The 20,454-nt window shown below is 36.0% G+C and overlaps 1 protein-coding gene across 1 annotated transcript; it reads left to right on the top strand.

The window, feature by feature from the left end:
• Positions 1-2,246: 2,246 nt before the first annotated feature.
• Positions 2,247-20,344, top strand: LOC103710007. Its single transcript, XM_008795567.4, has 18 exons — positions 2,247-2,593; positions 4,079-4,196; positions 4,637-4,824; positions 4,918-5,025; positions 5,138-5,202; positions 6,112-6,217; positions 8,704-8,787; positions 11,866-12,012; positions 12,355-12,483; positions 13,386-13,453; positions 16,290-16,323; positions 16,389-16,473; positions 16,875-16,942; positions 17,017-17,130; positions 17,225-17,260; positions 17,465-17,551; positions 19,791-19,882; positions 19,996-20,344. The coding sequence occupies exons 1-18, from the start codon at positions 2,432-2,434 to the stop codon at positions 20,096-20,098; spliced, it is 1,794 nt and encodes a 597-aa protein (XP_008793789.1). The 5' UTR covers positions 2,247-2,431; the 3' UTR covers positions 20,099-20,344.
• The last annotated feature ends 110 nt before the right edge of the window (positions 20,345-20,454 follow it).

Below are 20,454 nucleotides of genomic sequence, written 5' to 3'. Positions count from 1 at the left end.
TTATTTTTTATTATACTATAAATATAATATCATATTATATTATATCATAATACATTAATATGTTATGTTAAATAATTTAATATTATGTTATATTATGGAAAATTAATTTATACTAATAATTATAATATTTTATACCTTTATTATTGTATTATACTATAAATATTGTATTATATTACATTACATTATAATACATTAATATGTTATTTTAAATAATTTAATATTATGGTATATTATGGAAAATTAATTTATAATATTAATTATAATATTTTATACCTTTATTTTTGTATTAAACTATAAATATAATATCATATTATATTATATCATAATACATTAATATGTTATGTTAAATAATTTAATATTATGTTATATTATGAAAAATTAATTTATACTAATAATTATAATATTTTATACCTTTATTTTTGTATTATACCATAAATATAATATCATATTATATTATATCATAATACATTAATATGGTATGTTAAATAATTTAATATTATGTTATATTATGGAAAATTAATTTATACTAATAATTATAATATTTTATACCTTTATTATTGTATTATACTATAAATATTGTATTATATTACATTACATTATAATACATTAATATGTTATTTTAAATAATTTAATATTATGTTATATTATGAGAAATTAATTTATACTAATAATTATAATATTTTATACTTTTATTATTGTATTATATTATAAATATAATATATATTACATTATATCATAATACATTAATATGTTATGTTAAATAATTTAATATTATGTTATATTATCAAATATCAATTTACTCTAATAATTATATTACTATTATGCTATATTAACATAATATTATTTTATATTACAATAATATTATACTATATCGTATATTTATGTATTAATTTATGTTATGTTTTATTATGTTGTGTTGTATAATACTATGCAATGTCCTTTATGGTAATTTTGTCATATAAAAGTACTTTCTCAGTTTGTTTACCAAACACAAAACAAAGTACCACAGCACTTTACGAATGTAGTTACCAAACAGCAAACAGCTTTTTATAACAGCTCTACTTCAGACAGCTCTACTTCCAACAGCTCTACTTCCAACAGCTCTACTGCCAACAGCTCCCCCAAACAGGGCCTAATATTCCTTACAAATCACAATACTTGCAATAGGAACTCGGGGTAGACCATACTCCACCAAAGTGCGACTCTTCATTTCCTTTCTACTCATTTCGCTTCACGGTCGCAAAACATAGATATCAAATAAAACTAACATCAAATCACAAGATTTTACAACTAGCCGCACATATCTACATTTTCCATGTTAAGTTTTCCTTTTCGAGGAATATAAATCTATACAAATAGCATCCAACAAATTTTTCTGTTTCTAGAGTTGAGCTTAAAGCCACTTGAGAGAGCATTACCTATGCGTGGCTCACATTGAGGGCGGACCGAAATCATCTGAAAGAGGATTCGGTGATAGTGACCGAGTGGATCTAGGGCCATGCTAGAATTGACGACGCGTACCTATTATTGTAGGACATTCGTAACCTATTGAGAAAATGTGTGGCTACCTGTCATCCACATATATCGCGAGGTGAATGGAACTACTAATTGGCTTGCATCGTTTGTTGCATAACATTCCGGTGTCTGGAGTTGTAATGGCTATGAGACTTTACTGCCCTCTCCGCTGCCTCCTTATTTCTGACTTTCTTGAATATATCTATATTATGACGGTGTGGTATATCTGCTTTACCAGAAAAAAAAAGAAAAGAAAAGGGTAAGGTGCATTATTTGGATTTTCTTATGCCTCTGTGCCGCAAATTTGTATGGATGGCTGGCCGATTCGGCATTAACGCCATAACTAGCAATTGTAATTAACCGTTTTCCTAATAAAAAAAGATTTTATCATAATTCTGCATTTGTCTTCATGATGATTACTTCAAAACAAACATTTAAATCACTTGCCTCCTAGCATAAATTAGTTTATCCTATTCAATTGATCATCACATTCTTTGTTGTCCTCACGTACTGATCTTGCATCACATTTTCTTGAACTTCATCATCAGATAAAAGGGACGAAAAAAATCAAATCTAAAGCAGAAAAGAAATAAGAGGCATCATCTAAATTTAGCATTATATTAAATTATATCATCTCTTTTTTCCCGTTCCAGGCTTCTTGCGATGCTAACTCTAATGATTCTTGCACCAAAATATAATAATAAAAACGCCAACGCTCCATTAATTCCAACCGTTATCCAAAAAACGCCTCCAGGCCTGAGACATGTAGATGGCCTGGGAATGGCCCTCCTAAGGACACGATGGTGTATAACTGCTGAGGAATGCGAGTCCACCACTGGAGGAAGAGGAATTGCTTGCAAAAACTGAAGCCAAGGCTGTGTTCTTGGCAGAACCACCTCAAGATCTAGGCATCGCAATGCTGCTCCAACTCCAACAGGCCGCGACGGTCCCTGGGCGTCCTTCTTGTCCCTTCTCCCCTCCAAATGGGCTGAGGACGAGGAGAGGAGGAATTCCACGCGGGAAACCATCCACTGCTACTGTTCTGTGTCCACGAGCCGCGCTTCCTTCAAGAACCCAAGTAACATATATATCCCCTTCCTTTCTCTCTCCCCTACGTTTTTCAAGAACCTAAGTATAAATCGTTGTGAGCTTGCGAACGTTTTTCTCAAATTAATCGAATGAAAGAGGGTGAACATGAGTAAGCTAAAAAAACCCGTCCTATATATTTCGTTTCTACTTTCTACGCATTCGGCCATCTTTGGGAAAAGTGTAGCGTAGTTTATCTTTCGTTTTTTGTTTTGTTTTGTTTTTGTTTAGATTTCCAACGATCGTTTATGGCCGACTTATGAGCAACAATTCTTGTACCATCTGTGTTATGTGAATCTTGCTCTCTTGGTAGTTGGTACTGACCCAAGAAAGGTCCAGTCTTGAAATAGGTTATTTCTTTAAATCGTCTCTCGTGGAGTCTATTCATGTTTTCTTTGGTCGTGCGTTTTGTTTTATTTTTTTCCCTGTTCATTGGTGTTTTTCGAAATTTAAGTTTCAGTTTCCAAGCTTGTTTCACGTGGCTTGGGATCCGAAACGTGTTGCCAAAATAAAGCTTTTCTCCTAAAAAGAAAACGGTTCTGACAAGTTGTTGGCTGTTTTCTTGGATTTTGACAAAACCTAAGTTCGATTTGTTCTTGGTTAAATGATGAATAAACCGTACCGAACTTGTCTCACATTCTGATTTGGAAGTGCTGGCACAAATGCTTTGTTCTAATCAAGAGTCAAACCATTACTTGTATCCAATGCCCGGAATCTGAGTAATTAATTGATTTTTTCTGACCTATTTTAAAGGAGCAGGAAATGGCACATCAAACACCCAACAGGCAAATTGGGAACCCTAACTTTGAGGGCTGCCAATGGGGTCACTGTTAAGACTAGTGATAGCAATCTAGCCTGCTTTTGATTTAAAGGATTACGTTCTGTTGTTTGAATTCTATTACATGTAGATGATTAGTAGCTTCGCGGTGGAAGAGGAGCCCAGCATTCAACTTTCTATTTAGTATAGAGAGGAAATTAGCTTTTCAGTCGAATATCGCACGAGACAAATCCAATCTTATTCTTCCTCTTCTCATATGTGCTCTTATATTCCTCTTTTTCTAATCTCAACATTTTTGTCAGAAACAATGATTTATGGGAAGGATCCTTGGAGAGAAAGGAGTAAATCCAAGCTATCCAATACTATTGCTATAATGTTCTTCTGTTTAACTTGCAAATTTTTGCATAGGGTACTTATTTGGTTTTAGAATTCAGAATGGTGAAAAAACTCTAGGTTGATAATTTTATGTCCATTGTTAAAAATTGTATCGACATTTTGTCTTAGCCTTGACTTCAAGAAATGTATGTAAAGTAGTTTAATCATACCAATTTTCTACTTGTGAGGTTTGTATCTCGATCTAATTTGTGTTTTTAATCATACCAATTTTCTTTTACTATTTTCAAGTTCTCTTGTTTTCTTTTTATTTCCCAGTGTTTAATATGAGGTTGAAACTAAAATAAACATGTAACCAACTTGCAGAGGATAATGGAAAAGATTTCTTCGAATGATGATGTAGGTGGAGCTGGGGGAGCTAGCTCATACAATGCTTTGAAGAGATTGGATCAATTATGGTCAAGTATTTGTGCTGCTCCACTAGGTAAGATTGGAATTTGCTATATCAGTATTGCCAATGTTGTTGTTTCAAGTGCTATACGTTATAATATGTGTGCATGTATTAAACTGAAGATATGTACATTTGCAATTAGAGAAATGATCCATCACTTCATGATTTTAACTACTGAGGATGTGTGCCATAGTTATGAGCATTATAAGTTTTCCATCATGTAAAACCAGCCTGGAAAAGTTCTTAAGTTTGTTTAACTTCTAATTAAATTTTTAATGGACCAAGGATGTCATAAATGATCTCCTAAGGGATCATGAGATGTGGCACCATCTGTAATATGACTGACATTCTGCTTTTGCACTCTTGTTGCAGAAAAAAAAAAGTAAAAATACGTATATAAGTGTAGATACAGAAAGTCAGTTTTTTTCAGGAGATATCTAACAATCAGTTTCATATGAACTTGTCTGTTGCAGACACAGGAGAAGTTCCTGAAGTTGTATCTCGAATTTTTAGTTCATCCAGGCAATTTGATGAGGATAACAGCCTTAACTGTGGGTTTGATGTATTGGTTTGTGGTGGCACTTTAGGTATCTTTGTTGCCACAACACTCATTTCCAAAGGCTTGCGAGTTGGGATTGTCGAAAGGAACCTGCTCAAGGGGGTGCTTTTATACTCCTTATGCTATTTAGTGACTTGTTAATCTGATATCATCTCTCTTATCAAATATTAATATGGTTTCCTTTTCTCTCAATAGAGAGAACAGGAGTGGAACATCTCGAGAAAAGAGCTTATGGAACTTGTTCAAGTTGGCATTCTGTCAGAAGAAGAAATTGAAGAGATTATTGCAATTACATTCAACCCTGTAGGTTTCTAAAATCATTAGTGGCTTTATGCTGACTGGTCCGTTCTCTGATGTGATCAGCTCTTATCTTCATTTAGTGATATTGTTGTTCCTCTTTTTGCTCGCTGTGCAGAATAGATGTGGATTTGAGAAGAAAGGTGATATCTGGGTGAAGGATATTCTTAATCTTGGAGTTTCGTAAGTTAATATACTGTTGACTTTGTTATTTCATGTTTCTCATTTCTTAAAGTGATTTTATTACATCCAAGGATCAACATACAATTGTTGCAGGATTTAAAATTCTATTATACATAAAACATGCCCTTATTGCCCCCGCTTCTTCTTTTCAGAAAACTATTAGAATTAGTAATAAGATGTCTGAAGAGAGGAATTAGCCTATATGGAAATTGTGAGCTAAGATTTGAAAATTCAAATCTTTTCAGAGGACATATATTTTCCAGAACTCTAATGACTTACAGATTGGATAAGGCTTGGTGTGGTCTTGGTTGATAAACAAAGTAGATAATAAACTTTCATATATATAATTATATAATCTGAGTAAAGAAACAAACTTAAAACTGCATAATGTAATACAACAAGCATTTCAAAATTATTAGTGCAAAGTCTTAATTCAATATAATACGTCAAGTTTGTAGGGGCAGGCAATTACCAAAGCTATGAACTGTATCATGTGGTTTTGGTTCCAAATCACTTCAAGATTATAAGATCGATGGCTGAAACCGTGAGCATGAAGTACATATATTTTGGTAGAGGAAAAGTTTACAATGAGCACCTTTTCATCTTGGTTGGCACTCTGAAGTTGAAATTTTGAAGGTTCTTGAAAGGATGATATCAACTTTTGTGGTTTATTTAGTGACTTTTCCTTATAACTAAATGTGTGAATGCTATTTAAATATTGCATGCATTTAATTATGTAATGCATCCACCTGTTTTCTGAAATGGTACCCATAATGTAAAAGTAAAGGCTCTCTTTCTGAGATTTGTTAAAGATTTTATATGTTAAGTACAATAGAAAAGAGAAATAGATAAATAGAAGATATGAACACAGGGTAATCATGCCATGTGATTTCCACTCTATGGGTGCAGGCCAGCTAAGCTTTTGGAGATTATGAAGAAACGTTTTGTTTCCTTAGGTGGAATAGTTTTTGAGGGCAAATGTTTGTCTAGTATACGCATTTATAATGATGCAGCGGTAAGTCAACCATTTCCCATGCATTTCAATTGTAATAATATATTTTTGATCCATCAATATTTGAATTTTTACTATTTAAAGCAGCACGGCTATAATTTTGATTGCCACTATTTGCAGTACTTTCTTCATGTGATTTTGAACTTTGTATACAATATTTCTAGATTTTAAAAATGTCAATTTTGCTCATTGCCACGTATGTGGGTTCTCTTATTCTTGATGCACATTATTTATCTCTACAACAGGACTCAACCTTTAGACCATATCGTTGTTACTAATCTCTCCATACTTCTATTTGATTTATGAAATAATGAAATAAATTTTGTCATGATATCTTATGGCCATCAACCTTCAATACATTTAATTTCCATTTACATTCTGTTTTTCTTTTACTAATTTTCCCCCTTATCTTACAAGGCTTACTTCTGTAGTCCCATGTAATCACTAGCTTAAGTAGCATTTGCAGCTTCGATCTCCTTCGATGATCCATGGTAGAGTCAAGTGAGCAAATGCAACTCTCAGAGCTATGAAGATTGGGAAAATGCTAAATAGTGATGTAGCAAATAGAGCACGGGGAATTAGTAAAGTAGCACAAGAGGGTATTAGATGTACAAGGTCGTACAGGATGTGGTTAGGTGTATAAAATCAACCGCAAGTTGGTGATACTTAGTAGTGGCCAACCATAAAACGGATGAACCAAGGTTTGCCATTTCGATACCAGACCCCATGCTGGTAGCATCCTATTACAATATTAGTACGCCTGGTGTGATATCCAATTTGGTGTACCGAGTGTTGGTATGCTTTCTGTACCATGTACTAGTTCGGTACTGGTATGGTACGGTACGATCAATACGCACCGATATCGATTGGCACGGCAAACCTTGGGATGAAGTTCCACTGATGTACCAACATGTGGTATTGATGAAGCAAGCATGATTAATTTATTCAAGGTGCAATGTTATTCTGCATATATCCCTTAAGGAAGAAAAAAGAATACTATGTAAGTAACCAAGGTTTTATCACAAGTTGATGATGAAGATGTCTTATATGTGCAAAATCGGACGCATCATAACCAATTATAATCTTTTGTTAGTATAAAACACTAATACTGTGATGTCACTAGAGGAGCACTTTATGTAAGTATGAGCACTTAACTACACAAAGTAATCCTACTTAGCCTATGATAGCTTGGTTGGTTGACAAAACACAATTGTAAGAGCATAGAAGGCTGAACGCTGAGTGACAGGCTGCATGTAGATCTAATATGGTGAAGCTATGCATACTCCATGTCCAATTTATCAGGGTGAACTACAAAATCAACAACAACAACAATTATTGTCTGGTGTGGTCATCTGCATTTCAGGGTTTATAATTGATAATGTGTTTTTGGTGAAATTTTCTCCAACTAGATAAGCTTTGCAGCATTACATAGACCATGTAAATATTGTTGTATATATAGAAATGCTTGCTGCCAATAGAGAATTTCTTTATAGGAAGAGTGACAAGATCCCTACTATGTGTCTAATGATGGGTGTTCAGTTTCTCAACCAAAACTACTTGACTCTTGAGGTGCTACATTGCCTCAATATAGGTACTAGACCCTTGAAGGATATGAATGACTATCCAGAGAGCATAAAACTATGGAGAGCAAGAACCAAGGCTTAAATAAGAAAATAAACTGGGTACCATGTATGCGTTGGGATAATGTGGAACAGGCTTATCATCCTTCTGAGATAAAACAAGTGGCTGGGGGGGGGGGGGATGCATTAGAAAAACATAGTATAACTCTCATTAGGAACACTCAGTGTATTATAGAAGTCTTCCTATGCCTGCAGGTAATGATGATAAGTGTGCATGATTGTAGGTCATTTAGGAGGGTCACCCTAAAGCAAGAGGAGAAGGATTGAAGGAAGCTGGAGGAGTGTTATAGGGTGAGAAGAAAGAAGAAAGGCCCCAAGTGGATTCATGGTGTCATGCCCCAAATCCGGGACATAACACGGCCATGCTACCAAGAGGTACAACTTACAATAACACAAAGCCAACAATCATAATCTCAAATAAAATAACAGTCCAAATCCATGAATCAGGCCTTCACACATCGAGTAGAATAACAATGGAATAATGATCAGTCAGATTAGTAAATGAGAAAATAAATCTTGAGAAAAGGCAGAATAGTAGGGCACTTCCTCAATAAGGTTCCATGCCTTGAGATTCATGATAGGCAAGCAGTTTGACCATGACGAAGGGGGAGAGCTTTTCTATGTTCTTTATCTTAAGAATTATACCCAGTGGCGATCTATATGTTGAAATAATAACTGTTATGCTCATGCTTATACATTTCCAAATTTTGAATGTTAATTTGTTGCATTAATTTCCTGTATCCTGCCTATTCTCGAATTTCTCTACTTAATTAACTCTCATGCCTTTTAAAACATTTTATAAGTATCTTTTACTTCATCAGATAGTAATATGTTGATTATAATCCTCAGGTTTTGCAGTTTGCTGACGGCGATGTTTTGTCATCACGTCTGGTTGTTGATTCAATGGGTAATTTCTCTCCTGTGGTGAAACAGGTGAATTTTTTCAGATGCTTACATCTTGATGGAATTATGAATGTCAATTTCCAACCTTCGTAAGATGACATGTCACCATAAAATTTTGTACATGGCAATCAGTTCTTATATTCATAGAGAAGATTTCGAGTTCTTAGATTTAAATTCTTTATATTTGTTTTTACTTTAGGCGTAACCTTTCCATGCAATTATTTGTTGCAGTGGGCCACATTGCAGAAGTGGCTTGTTTTGAAAGTATATAGAAGCTTGTAGGACTTGACTGTTTCAAATCTTGTAGTGCATGGGAGCTTACTCTTAGGAAGGACTGATCCATGTGCTATCAAAGCCTAAAAATCTAAGGACACGGAAGCTAAGTTTTCAGGAAGCACTCAGAGGTTTCTTATGTGATAGTTGTGACATTGTCTGTTTTTGGCAACTAGGATTTTCTCCTCATAATTAACCCTTGATGAATGTAGATTGGTCTTGGGTGTTGAATTCTCTTGGTATGACCTTCAGATGCCAAAACCCTAGACACCTCATTGCAAGAATCGCTGAACCGGTACCGATAGGCGTACCGTTCGGCCACTAGACCGGTTCGGCCGGTACCAAACTGGCTAAAAAGGTCACAACGCGCATGGCGTGGCTGTGGCATTTGCGCTATGGTAGATCGAATCGGACTTGGTGTGGGTTCGCACCGAGTCCTGGCCGAACTGGACGGAACCGGTCTGGTTCCATCCGGTTCGCTCTTGTACTGGCCAGTTCCGGCTTGTTAGGGGCGGAAATCGTTTTCTATGCCCGAACCAACCCGGTCAGAGATTAGACTGGTTCGGTACAGGATGAATCGGTCGGTACGAGCTAGTTCAACATTCTTTACCTCATTGTATATTTTCTCATACAATAGGCCTGAAATTTTCTAGATTTCTGTACCATAAGTGGCATATATACTCATTGCGATTAGTTTATGAACATTCAAGCAACCATGCCTCTATTGCCTTGAAATTACTCAATTATTCAAAAAGTTGTTTTCATGGACTATCGATCAAGTGTCTTATTTATCCAAGAAAAATAATTTCGAGATAATACATTCTACGTCCTTTGAAACTCAGATAATCATCTTTAATTTGTTTGAATTGGATGAGTCAGATACTGAAAAGACTAGTCTTGCTGCTTCTTGGAGGAATAGAAAGTCTCCAATTTTAGCCTTGTTTTCTAGAATCTAAATATGTAGCCTTGCAACAACAAGATTCCTTAAAGGATAGACAATAACACAATAAATAAAAGAAAATAAAAATGAGTTGTAGAGAAGATAGAAGATGAGAAAATAAGAAAATGTAGTGAGAATTGGGGACGTAATGAGTTTCACTCAAGATTTGTTGGAACGGTATTGGAGCTTGTACTGGCCGGCAATTGGTTTGGTACAGTACAGGTTCGTACTGTACTGTGTTGGAGCGTATTGAAACAGCTGTACCGTGTTGGAACGTACTGAAACATGGGGAGACGGAGAAGGAGAGGGAGGAAGAGAGAGGGAGAGAGGGGGGAGAGGAAGAAGGGGAGGGAGGGAGAGAAGGGGGGAAGCTGAGGCCTCCAAGCTCATCTAAGATTGAGAGGGAGACCAAGGCTGAGGTGTTCGACGACAGCTTCGCAAGGGGGAAGAGGCCGAAGGAGGCGGGAGAGAGAGAGAGAGGAAGTGAGGGCTTTGCAAGAGCTCAATGCAGCTTCGAGTCATCTGGATCCTGTGATGGGGACCGAGAGAAGGAGGGAGGGGGAGGCTTACCTTAGCGATCATCCAGTGGAGGCTTCGAGCATCTGGTGGAGAGAGTTCTCACGAGGTGAAGTGAGCGGGAGAAAGAGAGCCCTCGAAGGCTCTCAAAGCTTTGGTTCGAATCGGGGAGAGGCGATGAATTTTATAACCCGAAGTCCAGGTTTGGCATTGGTTTGGTTCGGTATGGTCCGAACCACATAGTTTAGGTTGGTTCGGCATTTCTTGTTTTTACTAGGTCATGTACACTTTATCAAAGGCTAGATTTCACCACGTATAATGCATGTGAGAGGAAGGTAGTGGGTGTGATCCTTCCATCTTTAGAGATTTTTTACTACTCTAATTGAAGACAAAGAGTTGGATGACATTTCGGTTTGTTGACAAGGTTGCACGCGCGCATGCACACACATCTGCGCTGCAACCATGTTTGAGGTGTGGATCGACCATGATGGTTAGCCAACTGACTACATTGCTCAGAAATGGCTAGTCGTTTATAACAGCCAGTATGCAAATTTCAGCCTGTATATGAGTCTGGAAGAGGCGTAAAAACTCTTTTTCATGGGAAATGACCTCACTGATTGCTAGTAAGCAGTAATACTTGAATAACAGGTAACATAAATCTCCTGTCCTCTGATTATGCATAAATTTGGAAGCAACCAGGTCTGAAATAATACTGAATTAATTGTGACTTTGAAGGGGTTTGGCTAATTCTGCAGTTTGATTTTTGAACTTCACTTTTCACTTCTAACTTCTTCAATAAAATAATATTTGTCATATACGTGTATGTTCCTCTCATGTTAGACATGATTGTTCACTATCTGCTATTTTCCTTGATTATTTTGATGTAGCTTACCTAGACCTTGGTCTAGATATTTCATCTCAGCAAAGAGTTACATTGGCAATTCCTATTCTCAAAGGTTGCCACTCCACTTGACATTGAAATAATAGTTTGTTCCTTTTTCTTCCAAGTTACGATATATACTATGCTCTCAGAGAAAAATGCGTGGATCTTAGTTGTTTTTTTTTATCAAGCAGAGATACTACTTTATTTGCATCAGAAAACAATTGGGTTACAGATGGCTATTATTCTTATAAGCTACCCCGTTTGAGGCGCCAATTGGAGATCTTGCATTAACAACAAAGATAAGCCTTGATAGAAATGATAGGTGAATAAGGATTCATGAAACCAACCCCACATGTTTGGGAAAAGACTTGTTGATTATGGTTGTGGTTTATATCTTTCCATGTACATGATAGAGATATATTTACAGTGTAAAATTGTATTTATTTCCTGACTCTGTTCTTTATTTATTAATTTTTTTCTTTTTATTGGTTTGTAGATAAGATCTGGCAGAAAGCCGGATGGGGTGTGCCTTGTTGTTGGCACTTGCTCTCGTGGTTTCAGTGAGAACTCATCAAGTGATATTATTTTCAGTAGTTCATCCGCGAAGAAGGTTCGAGATTCAGAAGTACAATACTTTTGGGAGGTAATTTCAGATTTAGTTTTAAAATAAACTTTATATAATAACCAGGGGAAGAAAGACATGTTTTTGTCTATATTCTTTCATGTTTGTCACTAAATGCTGATCCTAAATGTGATCCTGACTACTGGATGATTTTGCAAAAGAAAAAAAGGGGGTCATCTTGAAGTATATTTCTTCCTTGTTCCTATGTATTATGCTGATTTAACAAGGATGCATTTCTTCATATGTAAATTAGGGTGTCACTTCACCAATTTTATTAAGAAAGAATGATGCTTTATTTGATAGCTTCTTGTTCTACTTTGGTTGGTCCAGATGTTTCACAGTCTGATTTAGATAATTTTACAGGCTTTTCCTTCTGGTTCTGGTCCTACAGATCGGACAACTTACTTGTTCACTTATACTGATGCACATCTAGGGGCACCAAAGTTGGAAGAGCTACTAGAGGACTATTGGGATCTTTTACCAGCTTATCAGGTTAGTGCTCAATACTTTGCTCGATTCATTTAGTATGCTTATCCTTGTACGGTGTGGAGGAGACCTTAAGGTCTCCCATATTCTTTGAAGTCTTGTGATGTTCCTTTTCAATATAACCTGTGTCTAAAGTCTTTAAAGTTTGTTCTGGGTAGGTGTTTTCAGGCTCACATATAATTTATTTCATCTTTGAGTGTGTGTATATATATATATGATTTTGCGATCTGGCAATACAAATATACATGGTGAAGTACATCTGTCTGATCTCATGGTATTGAGGAGCAAATATAATTTTTCTGTGGCTTTACATGCAATTTAAAGTTAAAAAATTGATAGGTGGCTATTTGATGGACCGGCAAAAGACTGAGTTTGCATAAGCTGCTGAACTTGTCACAAGCGATGTAATGGTACATGCTTTCAAGGCATTTAGCAGAAGGCAATGACAACGGTTCAAGAATTTTAAGCAGCAAAGTTTTGCTATTATTTTATTCCAAAAAACCGAGTCGATGGCTTGACTGGGCAAATAATGGCCAATATTTCTGTTATATGGTACACCATGGTTTTGAGGAGGTTCCATAATTATGGAATATTGGTGTTTACATCTTGTGACCGAAGCATTGTGGACTTGAAAGTCAGTCCCTTTTCTAACGGCTATAGGTTTAATAGTATCATCATACCAATGATCTGGAGGAAGGTCATTTTCAGTAATGTAACTCAACAGTCAATTTATTACACTTTGACAATGAAGAAAGAATATGAGTCGCATATTAACATAAAGTCAATTTGTCATCATTTTTGGTTTCCAAATTAGCTTTATCTTTGTGAATTCGAATAATGCATTTTGTTTCCCTTCTATTCTTTCTATCCTGCCATTGACGTACATATATTATAATTTTCTCCAATAGGGTGTATCTCTTGACCAGTTGGAAATATTAAGAGTCATCTTTGGTATCTTCCCTACTTATCGAGACAGGTAAAGAACCAGATAGCTAGCATATTGGAACGGACATTATTGTTTTGATATTCTTAGTGTATAAGATATTCTTACACATTCATATATAGTTTATACATTGTTTTTGCTCGTATTGTCTGGACATACCGTGCATGAGGGCTTGTGCCTGTTATAACCATATAGGACAATTTTCACTATAATAGTAAAGAAATAAAGCATCGTGCATCTAATTTCTCAAATTTTATAAAATTCATGTCCAGGACACTTAGCCTGAGCTTCAAAATTTAGTTTCTTTCTGAAGCAAATCCCACCATTGGATTTGATTATTGCATCAAACATAACAAATTCTTACCCTTCTCTCCATCTATACTTTCTCACAGAAATTCTATTTACTGTCATCAGCAGATCATCACCAGAGATCCCAGATCCCAATTAAATCTTAGGGATTTGCATCAGATCTCCATGATTCCTCTGGTGATATCGGATTCATTGAAGTAACCACCCCTTCATTCTTCAAGTGGTTGACAGTAGTCAATGGTCTATTGCATTCATCTGAGCTTTTCTACTTCATGTTGGATTTGCCTTGGAAGGTTACTAATGGACTTTCATCTCTTTCAATGAAACTTCGGATCCTAGATTTACTTTAGTAAGAACAACCCTTTTCTTTGGGACTAATGTCATTCAGGGAACTAAAATTATCTCTCTTGCCCTGTTTTGCTTCCAGAGCTGATTGCTTATCTTTGCTTCCTAAGAGGACTAAATATGTAAGTGTGCATGCAAGGACACATGTATCTATGCACATATGTTAGGCTACTTGTTATTTGTGTATAAAGAAGGCAAACCTGAATTGAATTACCTAAAATACATCTAGTCTTTGTATCCTCTTCCATCTTACCTTTGCTTCTAGTGTTTTCACATCTATCCGACCCTTCATTAGAATTGCATAAACTCTTGCTCTTAAGATTAGGTTTCAGAGTTCTTCTCTGTCATTCATTTCAACCAAACCTTTTGAAATCCTTCTTACTACCTTCATCAATAGTATTAGGCATGCACCACTGCCTTCTCCCTTGTTGTACTCATGTTCCTCTCTATGCACATGCCATTTTAATCTGTTGAAATTTACCAATCCATTTCTCTCTATTTCAAAAATACATTCTCTGCTTGTGCTATTTCCAGACTTCCCAAACTTCCTTAATCAGTGAGAAGTTTTATGCCTTAGTACCCTCATCTTGGTATGCTCATCTTTTGCCTATTTACTTATTTTTCAAATAGTCTTGTTTGTGCAGCTTTCAGCTATAATTGTTATCTTGTATAGTTTTGCCTTGTCTCTCTCAATGTGACTGGCTATCACACAACACCATGGTAGCGCCTTTTACTTAATTTAACATCAATTAATTCTCAAACCGCTATTGGCCAGTTTGAATTGTTTGAATCTTCTTCAATAAAAAATAATTACATTTTTTTTGAAGATGGAAAATTGATTGTTATACCCACAATGGATAACCAATATTAGCTTAGTCTATCTGTACTAGCTTTGCTGGAGCTTGCATGCTACTCTTAGTGATCATAACAGGTTGATTATCTAGGAAAAAAAATATTCTGATTGTTATCCGATTGTTATTCGGCATTAGGTACAGCACAACATGTGCCTGGTCACTCCATCTTGGGTGAAATTAGCATTGCATGGACACAGATTCGAGACCCGGATTTGGACACATCCAACTATCTGACTTAGCAAGAGGGAAAAAGAGACATGGAAATTCATAGGATAAAATAAAATTTTAACTAAATTATATATTTATACTTTTAAATATTAAATATTAAAAGATATTGTTTGTTAAGATTGTCAATTTACATGTTTTTAATTCAAATGTCCTAATTAAGTGATTAACTTAAGAATTTAAGGAAAATAATATTTTACCTAGTCTCTAAAAGCAACAAATATTGACTCCCAATTTCAAATAGAGGTTCAAACTCATCGTTAGAGGAGATCAACTCTCTTCCAACCTATAAAATTGGCTGACAAAGTACTTCATTAGTATCCAAGTGTTTGATACATATCCGACTTGGATATGTATCCGGCATATTTTATTGGAGCTGAATGCAAGTGTCTAGGTAACACAGTCAAATCCTATTCTTATCACTCGGCCATCCTATTGTCTTATCACTTCTCTAGCACCCTATCTATTTTATGCCCTCTGATGCCACTACCTCATGTATGTGGAGTTAAAGTTTTCTACTAGGACTATGTACTAGCCCCTGCAATCCATTTAAAAAGCACAAGAACCATATAACACCTACATAGAGATTTTGCATGCTTAACTGACATATGTAGTGTGTGCACAATTTATATATCCACTTGTAGTTTGACATTGAAAAACATATTACCCCTACACAAGGATGTTGCTGAGTACCTGACATAGCTTGTAATGCACAGATTACATGTCCACGTGTAGCCTGACATTGCTGCAAACATATGACCAACTTGTTTAGCGCTTTCTCCTTTCATGTTTTCAGCATGCGGTGTTTGCAGACCCATGCATATAAGGGAGGTCATAGTATATTCAAGACATCATTTTGAATAAAAACCTTAAGTATTTATGCTGAGTTAATAGTGTAATTTGAGATGCAATCTGTAAGAAGCACATACTTAGCCTGTCATTGTGTATGAGACATCTGAATTCAGTGTTTCATTCATTGTACAACTTTTTCACTTTTTAAATTTATATTTCTTGCATCTTGATTCGTTGTGTATGTTCATCATAAGTCATGCCATGATCTTAGCTTAATAAGCTCCTAAATGAGAAACTATTGTGAATTCATTTTCTCTGAGATCTCCCTTGTTAATTGGTTACAGCCCACTGCCTGCAGCATTTGATCGTATCATACAGGTATTTTACATCATCCATAGTGAAACTTTCATCCTCTGTGGCTTTTCACTAATAGTTCAATGAAGGTTGGTGATGCCAGTGGTATCCAATCACCTGTTTCTTTTGGAGGTTTTGGGAGCATGACAAGACACCTAAGTCGGCTGTCGACAGGTATGCATGGCTAATGCTTACTATAGAAGCAGCACGTTTTCTAAATAAATGAATTTGTTCAATGAATAATAAAAGTTATGTGAGTCTGGATTTTTCAGTCAATTTTACAATCAGGAAAATAGGTATATATCTGCATCACCACAATTGGTGCGTACCCTTTTTTAATATAAACTGTGCAGTCTTTTTTAGAATGGCTTAGGATAGGTTATATTTGTAATTCGTTAATCGAGCTCCGTATGTTACCATGAAATAGAGCAAAGATTGTAAGTGTGATGAAGGTCAACAGAGTTATATGTTTTAGGCTCTATTAGATGCAGGCGCAGTTTTCATGCTATACAAAGTGTATTACAAAGACTGCACTCTGATGTTATTTCCATTCTTTTGGTTTGTTGGAGGTTAAGGTATATACGAAGCGGTCATGGGAAATTTCCTTGATGCTTATTCCTTGGGCTTGCTAAACCCTTATATGGTTTGTATTATATGGCTCAGTCCATTTACGTAAGTTCTGATGGATAGACCTCAGGTGAAGAATTTGATTTGCAGCCAAATTTAAGTGCATCATGGTTGTTTCAAAGAGCAATGTCAGCCAAGTCAGATACTGACGTATCATCAACTTTTATTAATGAGCTTCTTTATGTAAACTTCCAAGCTATGCAGGTAATGTTTCCACACACGATTCCTTATGACATTGTTTCTGCTTGTGTCTTTGTGATTAAAATTCTCTATTGGTATCTTAATTATATTTCGGCAGAGGCTTGGGGATTCAGTGCTTCGGCCATTTCTCCAGGTTCGAATCATAATCTTAGACTTGGTTGATCCATTGCTTGCTAGAAACTTTTGAGGTTCCCTTACTTCTGTAAGAGTATTAAAAAAGGTTATCATGTCAGTTCACTGCCTTAAATTTGAATAGGTACCATTGTTTATGGTAGCACTCGCTTGTGTTTTAAATTAATTGTTTTTTGAGGAATGTATTTATATGATGCCATAATAGGATGTGATACAATTTGGGCCTCTTGTGAAGACCTTGGGTTCAGTGATGTTAAACCAACCACAAATTTTGCCTTCAATATTCAAACAGGTGAACATATTTCATTTTTTAAAAACTAAATTTATCTTTTCCTAAATTTTCTCTTCTTTTGTTATTGAGTATTTTATTATCTTTTTAGCAACTGTAACTTTTTTTAAATTAAACTCCACATCATTTATTTTTATAAAATTGTGATTATTTGTATATGCTACTTGACATTATCACAGATGCTAGAGTTACAGCAGGAGATAAATTTGGTTCTCATTGATGGAGGTGCTTTTGCTATATGAATTATGTCTGCCTACTTTGTGATATAGGCAGTGTGCTGATCCCTTAATTACAGTAATAGGGAAGCCAAAGGATGTTCTTTCCTGTTGTTTCTCTTTTAACATTGATATACCAACTCCAAACTTCTGAGCAGGGCCGGCCCAACCTTTAGGCGACTTAGGCGGTCGCCTAAGGCCCCGGCCCAAATATGGCCCACCGCAGGAAAGGCCTCAAAGATAAATGAAAAGAAAAAAGGTCCCCATGTTAGTTCGTCTTAGGCCGGCCTACTGCAGGGAAGGCCTCAAAGACAAAACAGCCTTAGGCCCCCAAATACATTGGGCCGTTCCTGCTTCTGAGCATCACCAATGGTCTTGTCGCTGACCTGTAGAGCTGGTTCAGGGTTAACAATTTCCTGTCTGATGAATTACATTCTGTAACCCTCATTTCCTTCCCTCATACATTAACGGGTCCTAATGTGTCACATACATCAGTGCATATGCAATCAGTAACCCTCCACTGGTCATGTATTATTATACCACTGCTCGGCTTTAGCGTTTTATCCATTTCAAAATCTCCTTGTAAATGAATCCTTACATTACCTCATACACAATGCAAATGCAATCGGTAACCATCGACCAGTCATCTATTATAATACCACTGCTCAGCTGTTTATCATTTACCTATTTTAAAAGTTCTACCTTCTGAAAGTGATGCGTTCTGTATATCAGGAAAAATTTAGATGCAAAGTGGATAGTTCAGCCACTGAACTGAACCTAATCATTTAACTCTTTGAAGCATGTCTGTTCTCTCTTCTGTAGTCATTTGTACAGAGGAAACCTCCATGAATGATGTTCCCCAAGAACTTCACATTTGATGACATCAAAAAGTTCCCATAATTTCCTTACATCAATTGGGATTACTGAGCCAACTACCAAAAATCTGTCACCTGGCCAAAGATGACCATCCTAATCGCAAGCAGCAGGAGTGTCACTTGCACCCTTATCTATAGTTTCTGGAAAACAGTCTCCAATTAGCTGTTGATTCCAGTCAGGTTTGGGGACATTAACTAAAACATAATTTCTAGGGGAAAAAGAAACTAACATTGTGCTTCAAAGCAGTTAATGTTAAGGATAGAACTCCCTCAGTTGGTTCACCTGATAGTTTGTGATGTTTACTGTCAACTGGTCACCATCTATGCATTCATGAGATTTTTTTTATTTTAATTTTTTAAATAGAACGATGCTGCTAATCATGGACTGACAAAAGGGGATTCTATGCTTCCTCTGGTCCTTAATCACTGTGTGGGGAAGAATTTAACCCAGAGGTTTAGCATTGAGCGTCAAACAGAGATTATCTCACGAGGTTGCAGGTCAACAATGTTTGCTGTTATCCACTTGGAGGACATGACCTCAGTGGCGGCGGCAGACTCATTGCATGTGAGGTAATTTTTAAAGGACTCTCTGCTGTTCAAAGGATTAGAGGAGTCAGATGTATGTACATGTTTTGAAATTCTTTCAGATTGGCCTAACGCACAGGGCGATCCAGAACAAAGGCCTTTGCATCAAAGGGACACTGGTAGGCTGTTGAGGGGTAAAATGGTAGGAGCATTTAGTGAGCCCTTTCCATATAGCGATATGTGGTTGTTCATCATTGGGTATCAAGGCTGGTGCATAGGAGTAGCATGTTGACCTTGGTGAAATAAAAATATTGAACTCGTGCAAGTTTACACGGTCATACATGATAGAGCTAGTGAATGAGGTCAGCAGTGGAAGCTAGGTTCATTCATCTTCGGTTTCTTGAGTTTTATGACCAATTATCAACTCATTATCTATGAAGTGGCTATAGTAGGAAATTATGTATAATGAATTTTATCTGTTATTTAGAGAACGGTGATTTGCTTACGACCTTCTTCCCTTTCTTTGACATGGTTTCCATGATTGCATCTGTTTTCATATGTCAACAAATGGTTGCTTGGTTGTAACTTACGCTAGTGATATGTTTCTTTCTCCCGTATTTTCTTCAGGTTGGAGTTGGCGTTATTCTTGGCTGGTCTGTGCATTTTGTAATGCTCGGTCACTACACATTTCTTTCATGCTATGTTGGTCCTGTTATTAGGTAAAGTATCATGTATGGCAAGTTGCTAGCAGCTGCTACTTTTTGGTGTTCTTTACCCATAAAAAACGTACCTGCTATATTTTTGCTGACATACAAACGCTTTCTTGTCGAAGACCATGGATGGAATTTCTTCCACAAAAGAAGAAATATGAATGGAATCGGCATTTGGAAGCATGGAAGTATGGAGCTGGCTTAGATTACAAAGAAATGAAGTAAACAGCTTAAAGCAGAGAATTTTTATATGATATTCATAGTTAATCACTTAACTCCGGATCATATGTTTCTGTAGACATTGTTTTCTTAGCCCACATTTGGGCAATGAATACTCCACACCATGTCATAACCGATCTGTGATAGAGAATATCTTCAATCTATTTAGCACGTTGACCAATATGTCATGTAATATGGCATTTGAAATTGTAGCCTTTGTTGTTTTTAATAAAGAATAAGCGATCAGAATAAGTGTGCGTTTTCTTGATCCGTAAATATTCCAGAACTTTCACATTGACCCGGTTTTAAGTCATGCAACTAAATTTTTCTCAGTTTAGATTTGGTCAAGTTTAAAAAACTAT

The sequence above is a fragment of the Phoenix dactylifera genome, chromosome 7 (assembly GCF_009389715.1).
Source record: "Phoenix dactylifera cultivar Barhee BC4 chromosome 7, palm_55x_up_171113_PBpolish2nd_filt_p, whole genome shotgun sequence".
Classification (NCBI taxonomy): domain Eukaryota; kingdom Viridiplantae; phylum Streptophyta; class Magnoliopsida; order Arecales; family Arecaceae; genus Phoenix; species Phoenix dactylifera.
Note: the sequence above shows the minus strand (reverse complement) of the source record. Positions and strands in the feature narration are given on the sequence as shown.